The 16473-nt window shown below is 40.8% G+C and overlaps 1 protein-coding gene across 26 annotated transcripts in view; it reads right to left on the bottom strand.

Annotated features, from left to right (window-relative positions):
• dst (dystonin) overlaps positions 1-16473 on the bottom strand; it is a 95329-nt gene that overhangs the window by 64429 nt on the left and 14427 nt on the right. For 19 of the 26 annotated variants that reach the window (XM_047603878.1, XM_047603884.1, XM_047603880.1 and 16 more), the window contains 5 exons: positions 11859-11920; positions 9344-9433; positions 7710-7814; positions 6497-6574; positions 4450-4542 (listed from right to left, as the gene is read on the bottom strand). In XM_047603878.1, the coding sequence (XP_047459834.1) occupies positions 4450-4542; positions 6497-6574; positions 7710-7814; positions 9344-9433; positions 11859-11920 (428 nt within the window). Of the gene's footprint in view, positions 1-480; positions 1588-4449; positions 4543-6496; positions 6575-7709; positions 7815-9343; positions 9434-11858; positions 11921-12921; positions 13277-16473 lie in introns of those variants that run through there. The other 7 variants (XM_047603883.1, XM_047603903.1, XM_047603904.1 and 4 more) reach the window with 4 other exon arrangements.

Here is a 16473-nt window from a genome sequence, read left to right as displayed (position 1 = left end):
TTTCTGGACACGAGTATGACACGATGGTTTCCATCTCGCAAGGATACAACAGGATTAGTGAGAAACAAGGTTCAGACGCGTTAAGTGGTGAATTTTAGGGATAATACCATTTAGTCCACACATAATAATGTGTGTGTCATGTGTGTCATAATTCCAAAATGACACACAGTCTACAGGTTGTTTTCTGATGTTGTATATCACTAATTTATCATGCATGTTTTTCATTTACTTGGTCAACTGCTGACTGGATTCCCAACATCTTGTACACATGAGCAGCATAAACATTGGTAGTAACAGTTTTCAGGTAAGTTGACTAAGTAGCCGTAACACCTTCTTCTAACTTTAGAATATAAATATCTACTTTTGTGTTTGTGTTACTGTACGTGAAATTAGGACTGAACCCAAACCTCAAAATGATGATTCAACATTTCATCGTGGATCCTTTTAATGTAACGACTATAAATAGATCGCTCTTGGTACCTCGTGTTGGGTGGAAGTACATTTGGCAGGAGCTGGAGTACCCTCTATGTAACCAGAGCAGGTGTGGGCCCTCCGTCTCCTCCTTCTGTGTGCTTGAGATCCCCATATAATTTTGGCAAACGTGTCCTCGCTCCCAGGTCTGTCATCGCCTCGCAAGGTTCGTAGCATGTGCTCCACCGCTCCAAAGCTAACCGCCCTCCTCAGCTGGCGTTGGAGCAGCTTCTTTATGAGCAGACCATCCTTTGCCGAGGCACCTCTGGAGCCCGCTTTGACACTGTGAAGCTTTTTGTCCACGGCAGACTTGCTTCTATCACCATCTTTCTGGTCTGTAGAAATCCTTTGCAACCTGTACGCTAACCTTGAGCCAGGAGGTCGATCGCTAGCATCTCTGAGGATTAAAACTGGCACCTCTCCAACATAAACACCTTTGCTGATGCTTTCTTGCCTGGACAGATGCCTCTCCGCCTCTGAGTGTTTATCCAGCTGTGCTTGGGTTTCATCTGTGTTCCCATCAGGGTTGTTCTGACTCTCCGCAGCATTAAAAACAGCCTTAGCTGAAATGTCCACACTTGGAGAAATCCTAAGAGATTCAGGACGCTTCAAGTCCCCCGACTTCCTCTTCTTCCTCTGGAAATAGCGACGACCTTTAAGCTCTTTAGATTCAGGATTCAGTGGAGCTTTCTTGGGGTCAACGTAGCATTCCTCTTTGGGACCTCGAACGCAGCCGCAGATGTTTCCCATGGTTTTCTGTCCTATGCCGGGTTACCCATCAACAGTGCTGAACTCCGAACAGCGATCAGCCTCGATCTGAAGAACCACTATCCCTTTGACAGAAATCCATTTTAATACCGCGCACACAATTAGCAGCGGCAGCCCGGCAGCCCGGCAGAAAGCTCACTCCTGTCAGACCGGAGTTGGCTCCTTCCTCTCGTTGACTTTAAAAGACTCACTGCTGAGAGCTGGCCACTCACTCTCTCCCCCTCTCTCTCCTTCTCACTCTCTCCCTTGCTCTGGGATCTGTCCTCTGACACCGGAATCTTTTCTGACCTTTGAAACATTTCTCCTGCTTTACTAATCCAGCACAAACACCATAAATGCACACGCAGACGTTTCCCACGTGCCTCTGGCTCTCAACTAAGCACAAATGGAAAAAGGCTGGTGGACGGACCTGTTTCAGGCTGGCTAGTCTGCTTTCGCCAAGACAGTAAACACACACGTCACGGCCACCTCTTTCCCTTCCTAATATTTGTGTAAGGAGGTTGCACTGTATATCTGAGGGTGAAGGGAGGACAAGCTTCACACTGATATAGGCAAACCTATACGCTGTGAGAATTTTTTGCTCAGCAAGTTTGGCTGCGTGAATCAGGCCCGCAAGCCAGAGGGGCTTTGAAAAGCAGAATGGCACGGGTCAACAAGAGCAGCAGAAGCCGAGGCAAATCCGAGGCAGGCAACAAAGAGCTTTCACTTTGTCTGTTAATCAAGTTACATACAATGGCCGAGCCAGAGGTGGAGCTTAAATCCAATGGTCTGAACAAACACCATTATCTGAATAGATCACCAACACGGCAGTTCACAAGGGGGGCTCTGACCAGGAAGTGATTCACCATATAAAACAATCTGCAACAATTATGAGATAATTCTGACAGATGAAGCGTGGAGGTGTATGTACATACTTTTATTGCAGGAGAATAAGTGTAAATATAATGTCACCGCACAGCTACTTAACTAGAAATAGCCGTGTGACAATGACGTTACCCTGAAGGTCAAAGTCACATGACAGCCAGCACAGTGAACGGACTGTTTCTCCTTGTCTTGGGCAAACTATTAAATGTTGGTGTTGTGATTGAACTAAATAGTAAAAATTCCATACTTTTTCCAGACCCTAATTTCCAGACTTCTAGGTTGAAAAATAGAATTTATGGCATTTGAGTAAATGGTCAGTTATCATGTAAATAAATTATGGAATTAATCCTTTGTTTTTATTATTCTGAATATATATGCTGTGATGTCACCAAATAATTTCCAGAAGATTATAGCTAGGTAATGTGGCAATGTGGCTCACACAAATGACATAAGAATATTGTAAGTTGCACATGAATCATCTGTCTATGATCATCTATGTCGCCTACTAATCGCCTTAAAAAAACAGATCGATGCACATTTTTTTTTTTTATTATATTATATCATAATTTTATATTTTAGAAACCTTAACAGTGGTAGTCTTATCATACAGTCTTGGAAACATGAATATTTTTCCATACACTGACATTAATCTTCCATACTTTTCCAGACCTGGAAATTTATAAATTCAAATTCCATACTTTTGCATAGGAACCCTGAATGGACAACACACCAAGATAGTGACACTGAATCAGGGAAAAACAAACTGACAAGACCAACGAGAGTAGAAACGTCTGACAGCAGTGCAGCGTCATGATGGTGAAATGTCACCAGCCACACTACAATAAATATTACACTCTGAGGAACTCAGAGTGAGAAACTCGCGGGCAAGAATAATACAGCGTGGAGACAAGACAGCGGCTGCTTTGTGTACATCTTTCCTGCACAGACACGATCAAACAATGCACAGCATCTGAAAGACCTTAGCACTTAAGCAGTAAACCTGCTATGAGATAAAGAGTCCAGGTCAAACTTTTATGCGAGTTAATATAAAAAAGTAGCCTGCAGCGTTTAGAAAAGCATGTACACGGTGTACCCAAAACAAGCCTCCGAAAGACTGCTCCCGAATATTTCTGGCACAGCGAGTCACATAACGTCGGTACATGTCAGTCTGCTGTCAGCTAGGCTTATTCAGTTAAGCTGCTATTTTCTTCTGAAATGTCCTTTCAAATCAAGAAGAAACAGGCCCTTTGCTGCCGGATCCACTGCTCAAGGGCTTGCGTGAGACTGACAGCAGCAGGTGTTGGCATCACAGCAGACGCTACCTGTCAGCATGTCTGAGTCCAGGAAAATTATATCAGCTACTATTTTCTCCATTAATAAATTTACAGTATTTGTCATACCACAGTCATTTGTTTTCTTTGAAATACTGTATAAATAGCTCATCACAGTCTCAATCCAATCTGAAAAAGATCGAATATCTGCAATATTCCTGCAACCCACACCTGGCACGTGCCAGAGCTATTAATAAACTAATAACAGAGTCAGAAAAGAAGGGGATCGGGACTGAAAATTTCTGTGGACACCTGGATCCTGCTGGCACGCACATACACTACTAACCCACTTGACATGATTTGTGCTACTTCTTGACCTGAGATGGTTCCCAGAGAGAAATCTTTTGAAAACATTCGGGAGGAAATATGAACCCAACCTGAGGCGTCCAACGTCTTGACACCGTAACAACTCTCCCAAGCTTTTTGTAAATGCTTGGTTGCACACGTTAACATGAGAACTAAAGTCTACAAAGCAAACTACAATGCCTTTTGTCTGCTCTGTAAAAAAACACTCCAGACCATGCAGATTCCAATAAAAACTCTTTTCACAGAGCACAATACTTATATAGATTGCACAGACACATCTTTTCTAGCACTTTTACATTATATTTAAACATTTTATATGTTTCAATATCCTTTAAATACCACAACATTTAGGATACAGTGAAGTAACTAATGCTAGCTTGAATCAAATGTGATTTAAAGTAAGTCCAAATAAACATATTTCACTGAAATCTCCATCGAGCAGGACTCCAATCACAACCATTCTGCGTGCACAGCTGCACAGCTTTGACACCTTGTGGCCAAAAGCAGGAACATCTATTTAATTAATGTGAGTTAATTTGAAAATTTGACTCTATTCAAGTCAATCCCCATGATGTACATTAAAAAAAAACAGCATTGGAAAAAAAACAAAAACAAAAAAATATAGGTCCAACAATTGAGCATAAAGCTGTAAATTAACAGCCAAGCGACATTTCCTTAAATACTTGGCTATTGAAAGCATAACACTGACCTGAAAGTGCAGAATTATGGTCCAGATCAATCCCAGGGTCAGTTTTGGGTTGCCGTCTGTGATGTCGTCATTCCTGATATTTACAAGTTTGACCTGATGACAGGAAACACAAAATTAATATATACAAATATACAATATGTCATCAATAAGTGTTTAGAACCTGCTCCTGAGTTTTTATTTGATTGCATTCATCTTTGCTTGTATTCATTGCAGTGAATAGGTGCATAATATTAGTGTTAATGTGTTTCATCTATTTTGACTCATTCCTGACATTTAAGAAACACCACAAGGTGGCACAATAGTCATTGTATAGTATGCCAGTGTAATCTTGATTACAATGTGGTACAGAGGTGATGTCTAACCATTAATGATTTATCCCAATTAAATGCCCTAAACCTGTTACGGATCTTTTCTACTAGCTATCAAAATGAAATATGTGTTTATGGTGTCCTTCACGGAAACCATCAAACATCAGATAGAGCCGGATAACAGCCTTGGTTTAATACAGCAGTAAATTCCCGTAGTGGCAGCCTGATCATCGGTAATGACTGTAATCAATCAGCTGCAGGGGGAGATTTAGGCAAGTTCAAACACATCATTTTACATTTAAGGACCACTGTGGATGCATGGATGTGTCCGGTATGGGCTGTAGTGAAAACAATAGGACAACTCATTTGTGATCATGTATGATTCCTTTGTCTCGAGCCTTACGTCACATCTGGCTACGGCTCAACGAGGCTGTGTTCTTCTGCACATCCCTAGAGAGGCGGGGGAGGGGGTAACGGCAACCGGAGCGCCTTGAAATCCCACTGATGGGATTTGTAGTCAGCGCTCCTTAAACGCTGCTATTAGTGCTTGTGGAGACTGAACAGAATTGTAATGTTGTAAGACCAAAGCAATCTGTCTGTTAGTAAGTGATGCTGAAGAATTCGTAGTATCTAAGTCACTGGTGACTGGGGCTGTCTAAACCCATATATTCACATAGTGGGTCACTGAGATCATTAAATTAAGTTACAAATGAACTCCTAAAATACAATATATTTAATAAGCTCATATTTAATGAGCTCATATTTAATGTCAATGAGCTCATATTTAATGTAAAGGTTTACAGAAATACCGTATCGGCTATCAATATAGTTACATGCATATCATGTCTTATTGTATCGTACTGTGTGATATTATATCATATATTTTGTTGTATCGTATCATGTCATGTCGTGTCGTATCATGTCGTACAGTGTTAAATTGTATCGTGTCATATTTTATCATATCGCACCGTATTGTGTCATATCAAATGGTGTTATATCATATAGTACTGTGTGATATTTCATTGTATCGTGTTGTATCGTATCGTATCGTATTTTGTTGTATCAAGTCGTACCGTATCGTACTGTGTCATATCATATCATGTCGTGTGCCGTCGTATGGTGTCACATTGTATCATATCGTGCGGCGTCATATTGTATTGTATCATATTTTACTGTATCGTATTGTATCGTATCGTGCCATATTCTGTCACATTGTATTGTGTCATATCGAATGGTGTCGTATTGTCAGTTTTGCTGTAAACTTCATTATAATCCACAATCCTGCATCAAAAGATTAATCTTGATCCCTTCAGAACCCAATACATCGCCGGTGATCTATTAAAGCTTAAAGAATTACTGTAATTCACAATGGTTTGCTCTCTTGACAATATCCAAAGTGTGGCTGAACACTGTGAAGTTGTGCTTTTGTCTGGAAGACCTTCTCAAGGGTATAAGTAACTTCAATGGTTTTACCAACAAATTCCTCCTGAGTCTCCCGGTCTTGTATCGCCCCCCCTCAACAGTATCATCTTTACCGTAATGGCAGCTTTTTTTTTTTTCCAGAAAGCGCAGCTTTCCACGCCACAGTTTGGATTTTGTCCATTGGTGTGTTACTGTAATTCAAATACCGCAAGCTTTGTATTATCTGTGGGCAGATGTTTAGGTCTTAAAGGGTCCATGTGGTATAAAATGTGAAAGTGAAATTATTGGCCAGAGAATGTGTACGGACTGATCCTCACCTGCCGCCTCTTTAAATAATCCAGTGCTATTTGTACATTCTGGAGCCTGTGGAAGCGCATCCTCCCTCTCTCCCGAGGCTGTGGACATAAAGAGGGAAGAGGAGCCACGTATGCTAATCAGGGTCTTCACAATATCAGAGAAGAAATGATAACAGTAATAACAACAATGATAATATTAAAAAAAAAAGGAGAAATTAGTATCAACGAGGTCACACGACATGCTTCTAGGTTCTTACCTGCTGATCTGGTGAGGTTAAAAGAACATACATGAAAACTCTATCCACAACAGAAACAGTAACCACTCAAAATCTGTGCATAAGATGCATGTAGTGTACGATTGTAGAACATTTTCCACCATTTTCCTCCACTAAAAAATGGCTCTGAACATCACAGCCTGCCAGAAAACCAAACTATGATAACCGAAGGAGCAACTCAAAGAAATGAATATTATTTAGCTCCCCGTGCCCTAACTAACTACAGGATGCTTTACTGTATGATCTCTCGTGGCAATTACATGTTAACAGTCAGAGGCCGCAGCACGAGGTAATGTAATGGAAAATGATGCATTCAAGTTAGGATGCAGCAGCAAAAGACTTGAGACTGCATACGGCCATCCTGTTCGTCTCAGTGGCAAAGCAACAGCAATTAATAAACCTGTCTCTTTCACTTATGGATTTTTTCTTTAGGCTTCAACGTGAAGAATGTGCTCAAATGCAGCGAATGGAAAATGTGTGGATCATCACGTGGGTTTCGAGAATTTCGTATGGTGATATGATTCAGTGATGCGCAAAGCTAGTGGGGCAGATATAAAGACCCAAGCTTTCTGTTGTAATTTACTGCATGCTTTTAGTGCTTTTGCGAGGACAGAAAGTCAAATCCCTTACAGTGGTCTGACATACAGAACATGTTTTAGGAGAAATTCCAAGAGGGAAACTGCCTGGGTCTTTGGATCAGGTGCGCAATTTATAAAACATATAGTACGTCCCCCAAAAATGAAAAAAAAATATGACTTTAAAAAGGAAAAAAAAAAATAAGCCGGGGAAAGGAAATTGATAATCATGTAGAAGAACTGCAATATCTGCTAAAGAAATTATTTATTACTATAAAAAATGACTAATTTTATAGTGGGAGTGTCTCTACAGTTAAGTGGCCACAGCACATCTCTGAATTAGTTTGTTACAAGGGGTGGGGTGGAGGGGCAAGCCACACGTACCCCCTTATCATCATCATCATCCACCGTGTCTCCATGCTGCTCAACTGCACATGCTTCTGTCCCACTCACCAACCGCAAAGTCTTCAGAAAATCACGTTCCCTTGGCTTATCGCCCGAAAAGGCAACACATGGAGAAGAAAAGGAAGACATGGACACACACACACACACACAAACACACAAACACAAACACACAGCGGCCAAATCAAAGGAGGTTAAGACAATGGACAGAAACCAATTGAAGAGTGGAGAACAGAAGAGGAGGAAAGTGGGATGTAAACAGAAAACAGATAGCTACTTAGAGGATGAAAGTTAGTCACAGTGAAGGGGGAGTAACTGCCTGGGGCTCATTGTGCATGAGTATATGAGCAATTTAAAATATACACAGGAAGGGGCTTAGACTTTAATGATCCACAAGGGAAATTAATTGATCATAGTAGCTTAATTGTCACAAAAAGGTGAGCTGTTCTACAGCTGGATAGAATATGGAATAAAAGAAGGTCTGTAGTGTTCACTATGGCAGACATTCAGATATAATTAGATGGTTATTTTAACACATTATAAGACGATACAAGACGATAAACATGGCTACGAATAAATCTGAGAGGCATCTGTGAAAGCATTTAGCGACTTCCCATCTCGTGCGTTTTCCACATCTGGAAAAAATTCCTGTCAATTTCTTGGCCGTTCCAATCGGTTCTGACAGCAAATAATGAAAAAATATAGAACCAATATGGCTGCAGCTGTGTATTAATCCCCACAGCAGCACAGATTCCTACACTTAATAAAAAAATGAAAAAAACACTGCTCGTAAATGTAATATTTTTTAAAGACAACTCAATTTCTATAGAAACTACGGAAATAAGTGAGGTAATGTCCGTCCTCCGTGTGCCAATAAGAGAGTCAGGAGGTGAAATGACTCTGCATTTGCCTCCTGTGTGAAGAAAATCTCCCAAAACCTTGACTATTACTGTTATTTGTTTTAACCCCTGGGCAGTTAATGGGCAAAATAGCTTGTTAGCAGTTTTGTTAATGCCTGATTATTGGCTGCAAAGAACCTGCTGACCTGAGCAGTCAGAGCCAGTTTACTTTCTTCCTTACTTTAATTTCCATGTCATGTGTGTACATTTTGTAGAATGAAAGATTCAATTATTTAAGCAAACCAGTAATATCCCACTTGAGAAGTGCTACCGCTACAATGGCCCCACTCCTGATGGCATCCACTAAAATAAACATGTAAAAAAAAAAGGCGCTTTTCTTTAGCTCAACGGATCACAACACTGACCACATCTGTATGAGAGAAAATAAGGAAATTTTCCTATAATTCAAAGAAAAAAAGTGGGTTTTGGTGGGTGGAAAGCACAGAAGATCAAATAAAATCCCAGGATTCCTTCAATACCATCAGTTATATAAGCAAAACGAAACAAAATGACAACACAGAGCAGTCCTTTTTGTATTTTTATAAGGGCCTTATGACAATCCGAATGTTTTATGATTTTATAAGACGGATCTCTGTGGACGTTGCTCTGGCTGTGAACTCAGAAGGCTCCAACGTGTGCGCGGTTGCGCCAGTTTTTAGTTCTCATCTCTTGAAAAGGACTCTGAGCACAAACAAACACAGAGAAGCTTTAACTCACCAGTGTGTCTCCAGACAAGACCTCCAACAGTGAGATCAGGTTATGCCCATCTCGCAAGTCTTCGTACAGGTCATTTATATGCTTTCGGACCTGCAGACACAAGGAGGGAGGCAGCGTTTAAGCTAACATATTGCTACTAAACAGAAGTTAATTGATAGGTGCAAGCAAATAATTATACAGCAACTGTACATGAAGCAAAAAATTATTAATATGTCCTGATCAAGTTTATTGATACAGTATTATCTAATATTTATGTCTGTGTACCCTCTAAAATGAATGCAGCATAAAACACTGAATAGAGGAACTCGAGCATCAGCGCGGCACCTCATCCAGACACTTAAGCGAGGAACTTAACAGCTCTCTCCTCCCAGCAGGCCCTTCTCTTCTCTCCCTCCTGTCCCAAATACCGCGCCTCTGAAATCACCCCGCCGCCCATTGACCTGTTTTCACACAGGGCTTTTCGGCACTGTAATCCCAGATAGCGACCACAGCTGTGGAGCCAAAATAGACCTCCACACCCGTACGTTATTGGGCCAGGCGAGCAGGTCCACTGCTATTACTCAGCACCTCTGAATTCTCACGGAACATGTGCGAGGCTCGCTGGAACAGGCATAGCAAGGAGTTAATGAGGCCTGAAATCTGGCTGTCAAGTGTAAAACAAAAATGTAAACATCTCAATTAAAGCATATAATATAGGGATTTGTTTGTTTTGCTTCTCGTGCCGACAGTGGTGTTGATGTGTCGATGATTTCCTTCTTTCTTCTGCCAAGACTGTGACAAAGTTTATATAATAATGTCAGCGCGGCTGCATTTACTGAAGGTAGAACTGGAACCAGCAGCCTGTTGGAACCTCATGTAAGACCTCATGTAACCCCTCCAGTAAGAAAATCATGTTCAGCATCGCATCCAACCATTCATAACGTGAACCCATGCAGAGTAAAGGTGCAGTTATGGTGTAGCTGTTACCCGCAAAGTCACATCAAGGCCATCAGTTCATCAGCTGCAATGTTTATTTTTTCATTTTCACACATTTGCACGCAAACCTCAGGTCATGGATGTTAAAATGAAAAAGAAGCAGCTTAATTACAACAACCAAACCATGCACTCCTGTGTCACTAAAAACCACAATCTCATGGAGATGCTGTGAATGCAGAAAAGTGTTTTTGGGCGAACGCGTCGGGTTGATGTTGGCCTATTTCTCAGGAAACACTCCAGTGTGCTTCAGGTGAAAAGTCAGGGGGTGTCACATACACATGTGGTGCATGGACAAAACCACACAACCTCTCCAGGAACCCCTTCTATCTAACCTAAGACAGATTTCATCTCATCTCATCTCACTGGAGCCTATCCTAGCTGTCATTGTCATTGAGCGAGAGGCGGGGTACAACCTGGATGGGTCTATCGCAGGGCTAACACATAGACAAAAAACTATGATAGATTTCATATCATTAGTTTGTGAATCACATTATATCTTCTTAATAAATAATAATCAGTGTGTTTAGTTTTGTTGCATAGCAGTTGTTCTTATATCACCTCTATCACCAACTCTTAGTCACTTTTATTACTGGCCAACTATTAAAACGTTTCTATCTGTTCAGTTTTATCTGATGGACTGGAAGCATCTTCTATCTCTACTGTTGAATGAATGAATGAATGAATGAATGAATGCTTTATTTCAAACATGTAATACGAAAAACAGAACAGAAAACAACATTTGAACACTTTTAACCTAACATGTTTGAGAACGAGTAGAAAGAACCTTATTTGATCCTAACCCTTTTCCATTGATTTTACTGCTTTTTTATTGTTTATATGTGTATATAAACATATATATATATATATATATATATATATATATATATATATATATATATGTTTTTTTCTGCTCATAAATGTATAAATGTATATTCGGATATATTCAGACCCTCTGTTTTCCCTGTACTTGGTAAACACCATGTGTGCCACTTCTTTAACTTGCTGATGCTTGGACATTGCTTTAGGTCTCCCCTCACACCCCCTCTCTTTGAAAACAAAGTTTCTAGATGTTTCCTGGGAGTAAGTTCTTTATTGCTTTATACTTTTTTTTTTTTTTTTTTTTTTTACATTTGATGAATGCAATTTTTGACATAACTGTGACTTCTCTGTTTTCTATTATCCCAGAACTGCCTGTTACATGAAAAATAATTATGACATTAACTATGGATGATGCATAAACATTTGTTGAATGACCCCAATAAAAAGCAAATTTCCCAGGTTCAAATTACAGAGGCGTACCATGCGCAACATGCCTCGGCTCGTCCGGATGTCTAAGTGTTTTCATTAAACTCTGCACACTGATGAAACACCACAGTTTCAGGTTTTTCAAATTCCTCTGTCAACAAATGACAAGCCTTAATCGTGTCTGAGGAGGAATGTTTGCTTGTTAGGACCCAACACGGAGACAGATAATAATTTAAGTTTCTAACACTAATGAATGGATGGTTGTTTCTCGCAAACTCCTGGTGCACGCTCTTACCTTCAGCAGATGCTGGTTTATCCATTTTGTAAACGTCTTCTTCTGCACTCGGTCTCTTTCATCTGCAGAAGAACGAAATGCATCCTGTTAATATTTTCTTCACATTATGGATTCACCATGGAGGCATGTGGACAATACAGACCTCTTTTTTTTTTTTTTTTTTTTTTTACAAAGGCTGCTATTAAATATGTTAAATAAATTCTGCTATGTTAAACCAGTTTATGCCACTTATAGAGTTGAACTGTGTGTAAAGGTACGAGAATCCAAAAACAAATGCAGGTTGAATTGCACACAGCCATGTTCCAACAAAAAAAAAAAGAGAAAGAAAATATTTAAAATATAATGAAAACAAGAGTAATGTTATTTTCTGATAAATATGCACCAAAGATCCTGTTGCATACAGTCAGTGTTATTTTTGGATTTATAGATTCAGTGAAAGTCATGTACTAAAAAAAGGACAAATGACGACCAGAATGTGTCCCAGCGGGTCAAGAGAAGGATTTTGAGGAAGCAGAAATGGCATCACTCTCTCCAACTCTGCTGTTTACCATACGCGTCACCATAGCAACTTCCCGCAGCCAGCGACATGGGCAAAACCGCAAGTAAGTGGATGCAGTTGGAGGCAAAAAGGAAGAAATAAATCACTATTTAATGATCTTGTTTCTGGCTGATAAAGAAAACCTATGCTTGCATTATTGCGCTTTTTCAGAGAAACGTACCGTTCAGTGTTTTTCATTTCAGATCTTTTATTTATTTATTTTTTTGTCCTCTTTGCAGAGTCAGAGCAGAGCAGAGCAGGACTCGGGCCAGCCGTGACTCAGCTTCCACGTCTCCCTCGCTGTCTGCCGCACACGACTCGCGAGAAGCCGACTCACACGCACAATCGATAACATTAACAACAACAAGGTCGCGTTTATTCCATCCGAACTGAACCTTGACCACTGGACTAACAGATAACCTCCGACATTTGCTAATTTTAAGGTCTCGCTCAAGGGTCTGCTGATAGTAATGAATGACTAATCTGTTAAGGAAATGACAGGAAGCAGCGTAGATAAATACTGACCCATGCAGCACATTAGAGTAACAAGGTGCGCCCTATGATCCCTCTCCGTCTTAAGCAGGTACTTCATCCTCCCCGGTACTTCCTCAGAGCTGTCGGGGTTCCAGTAGACGGATGCCATGTGGACAAGCGACTGAGGAACCAGCAGCAGTCTCCCTCTTCTCGCCTCCCTACCTCCCTGCCTGCCTTCCTGTCTACAAGCCTCTAGGGCAGCCGTAGCTCCCTCTCCCATCAAGCATCCAGAACGAGTCCCGTCAGGTTTTCCATGGCTACTTGCTAATTTTAGTTTCCATGCGGTTTGGTGTTTATCTAGCAGCAGCTCTCAAAACCGTAGAAAAAATAAATGATTCATTCATTCTTTTATAAGAGAAAATCTCCCCGGTTGCACGCCTCAGTATGCTTGCATTATATTATTGACATTAGTTTTCAAGCGTGCAAAAAAAAAAGCCAAATCATCATCTTTCTGTTATGCGTGTGCTGAGATCTCACCCAGGCAAATAACAAATAACAAACAACAACCCCCTCCATGATTTTACATGGAAAATGCCAGAACTGGGAAACAGTTCTTCCTTTTTTTTCTCCAGCTTTTGCTGTTTATTTTACATAAAACTCATTCACAGTGTTATGTTCTCACATATGTTATGTAAGACCGAAAATGAAAGCACTCCTCCTCTCCTCTTGTATGACAGGGGGAAGAAACCTGAACTTTTCCCCCTTGTGTTGTGTTGCACAAGTATTTGTGTGCAAGCATCTAACACCATCTGAGAGGTTAATAAAGGACGAACTGCTTTCGGTGAACACAATACCTCCGTAAGACGACAGCTTCAATGACTATCTATTATTTGCATTTGAAGTGAAAAGGCCTTTTATGTCACCACAAAACTTGTAACGTGCTTTTACAGGCAGGACACCGGGGGGCAATTTCAGATCCTAGTAACCGTATTCTCTGCAGATTTCTACATTCAGTTCATCTAAAAATAGTGCATGTGTAAAAGCTGCGGAGAATTGCAAAGTGGGTTGGTGTGACAATTATTTTGTATGATCGCGCGATCAAGGCCTGGGCTCACACATCGACGGGGCGATAAAAACTGACGAGGTGAGGCGAACTGACAGAGGCCTGTTTTAAAAGGATGCAGTCAGAATCCTTTACGAGCAGCGCTGCTGTGTCATAGCTGATGCATCCGCCTTGGTGACTCGGCTGTGCAGCTGAATCACAGAGAGATAAAGCAGTGCAGCCTGCGGTAGGACACCAGTTCTGTGTGTAATGCCCGCGCATAAGCTCATTGCTGCATAACATATAAAGCGCTCCTGAAAAAACTCATTAATATAGATTGGCTGGGCAAGAATTCCAGGAAATACTCAGAGAAAAGGTCAGTAAAGGGTGCATCGAGAACCAGCTGTCAAATACGGTTATGAGCCGGCAACTGTAAATTCACAGACACATCTGATCGACTCACGATAACGTGGGCCGACGTGACACGGTACGAGTACCAGCCCTGCATTATTTCTGTCCTCTGTCTTTATATGCACTATAAACAAAAGGCAGAAAATTACGGCCTGAATGTGCTGTGGACTTTATGAATTTGTATCTCAGAGAAAAGAAGGAAGACTGGGGTGATCTTAACAGTATGGTGCCCTCTTGAGGTTCTTAAGAGAATAAGAAGTAAGTATGAACTATAGCTGGGCTCCTCGGATTTTCTAGACACTGAACCCCCCATCCCCCCGAAAAAAAACAAACAAAAACATTTATAAATATGTTATCTAGCCTCATTATGAAATCAGTTCAAACAGCAGAAAATAAATTCTGTCACTCTGACAGTAACAAGGACAGATCTAATACCATCATTATCTCTTGATGTTAGACAACTTAACCAGCTTATTTATTCTTACCACATTTTCAAAATTCAATGTAAACTCTGTGATCGTACTGCAAGAACTTTCATTGACTAATATAATATGTATATGATTCAATTAGCTGCATAAAATTGAGCTGCAATACAATCGCGTCGGACTGACGTGCTCCTTTTCACCAGGAAGTCAAAAAATTTTCTGGTGAAGTCTGACTGATTTAAACAATGATGCACAATTATTAACCAAAAACTACTTCTTTTATAAACCAAAAAATAACTTTTTGAAGAATTTAAGGTCTAGTTGCCATGCTTTTTGGGTTTGAGGGGAAAATACCACCATAAAACTGTACCCCTGAACAAATCCACGGACACTGAAAAGCAAACTGCTGATGTGCACAATCAAGAGTGCGTGAGTGACTAATATTTTGCCTCTGGTTATTTTGTAATTAATACACCATCTTCTATTTAATGACATTAAATGTGTTACTTCTTGCACTGTAAATGAAATAAATGTGTGCGGTATATGAGAAAACCCTGCAATTTCTGATGTGTTATCGCTTTAAATCTGGTTCTTAGATGATTCACGTCAACCAGAGCTCTGGGAACATGGTAAAAATGTGTTAACCAACAACTTGTGACCTTTGATTTTAATGGGTTCACATAAAACTTGAATAACCATAACTCTCTCACATTACAGTCGGTCTAAATGACCAGCAGTCTTATGCAATGTCTAGATACTGCAGACATTAAAGCCTCCGTCAGATAGGAAGTTAAAGATGCTATTTAGCGTCCAGTCAACAGATGATATGAACACGTGAGTGGCTTCTCATTTAAAGCAAACAACAATGAAAATCATTGCGCGCAGTCTTGCGTAAAACAACACAGTGTCGTTTTTGTGTGCACACTGCCTGCAGCCTGAGCCCGGTGCAAGGCGAGAGTAGCCACAGCATTCAACCAGACTGCCTGAGGCACTTATTTGTAGACCTCAGCAAAGCACATGTGCATGGCAGCTATAAATAGCTCCAACCCTAAACCATGCTGCCCCTGCAACCGCGAGCCACATAATCTGTGCCACTCAGGTGACATCCTTCGTTTCCCAACATGAAAGAAAGATAGCTGGAGGAAAGTCTGTGGCTGTGGCTTAATTAAAAACAGCTTATAGTGTTTTATCATAGGTATTAAAATCTGTTTTCTGCTTTGATCGTGTATCTGTATCTGCTTTATCCAATCTAAGATTAGGTAAATTACATGTCGTAATATGTTACATTTGTACACTCAAAACCAGAGACCACAGACTGGTGCATGAATAACAGTTACAGGACTCCAGATCCAGGTGCGCGGATCAATTGTCGTTTTCCTAAGAACATCTGGCACACGGGGTCGCTGACACCCTTTGGCATCTTGTTATGTCAGGACGCCTAAAATATCCTCTCATTCTGAGAGGAGCGCAGTCAGAAAGTCCGAGCAATCAAAATCCCGTCTATGTGTAATCCTCTTGCCCTCAAACAGGAGGGGACTAAAAAACACGTTAAGGACTGAACCGAAAAGCCCTCAACCTTCCCAGCCAGAGACAAGGACTCGCTAAACATTCTCACTCTCGTTTCATGTGTGCCACAACCAGCTCAGTAGGCAAAGGCATGCGTGTCACAGCTTTGTTTAGAGAGAGCTTGTAGCATAGCAGCAGCGGCAGCAGGGGCAGAGTTTT

Source organism: Mugil cephalus, chromosome 13 (assembly GCF_022458985.1).
Source record: "Mugil cephalus isolate CIBA_MC_2020 chromosome 13, CIBA_Mcephalus_1.1, whole genome shotgun sequence".
Lineage (NCBI taxonomy): Eukaryota > Metazoa > Chordata > Actinopteri > Mugiliformes > Mugilidae > Mugil > Mugil cephalus.
The sequence above is the reverse complement of the archived record's forward strand: the minus strand, read 5'-3'. Positions and strand labels throughout refer to the sequence as shown.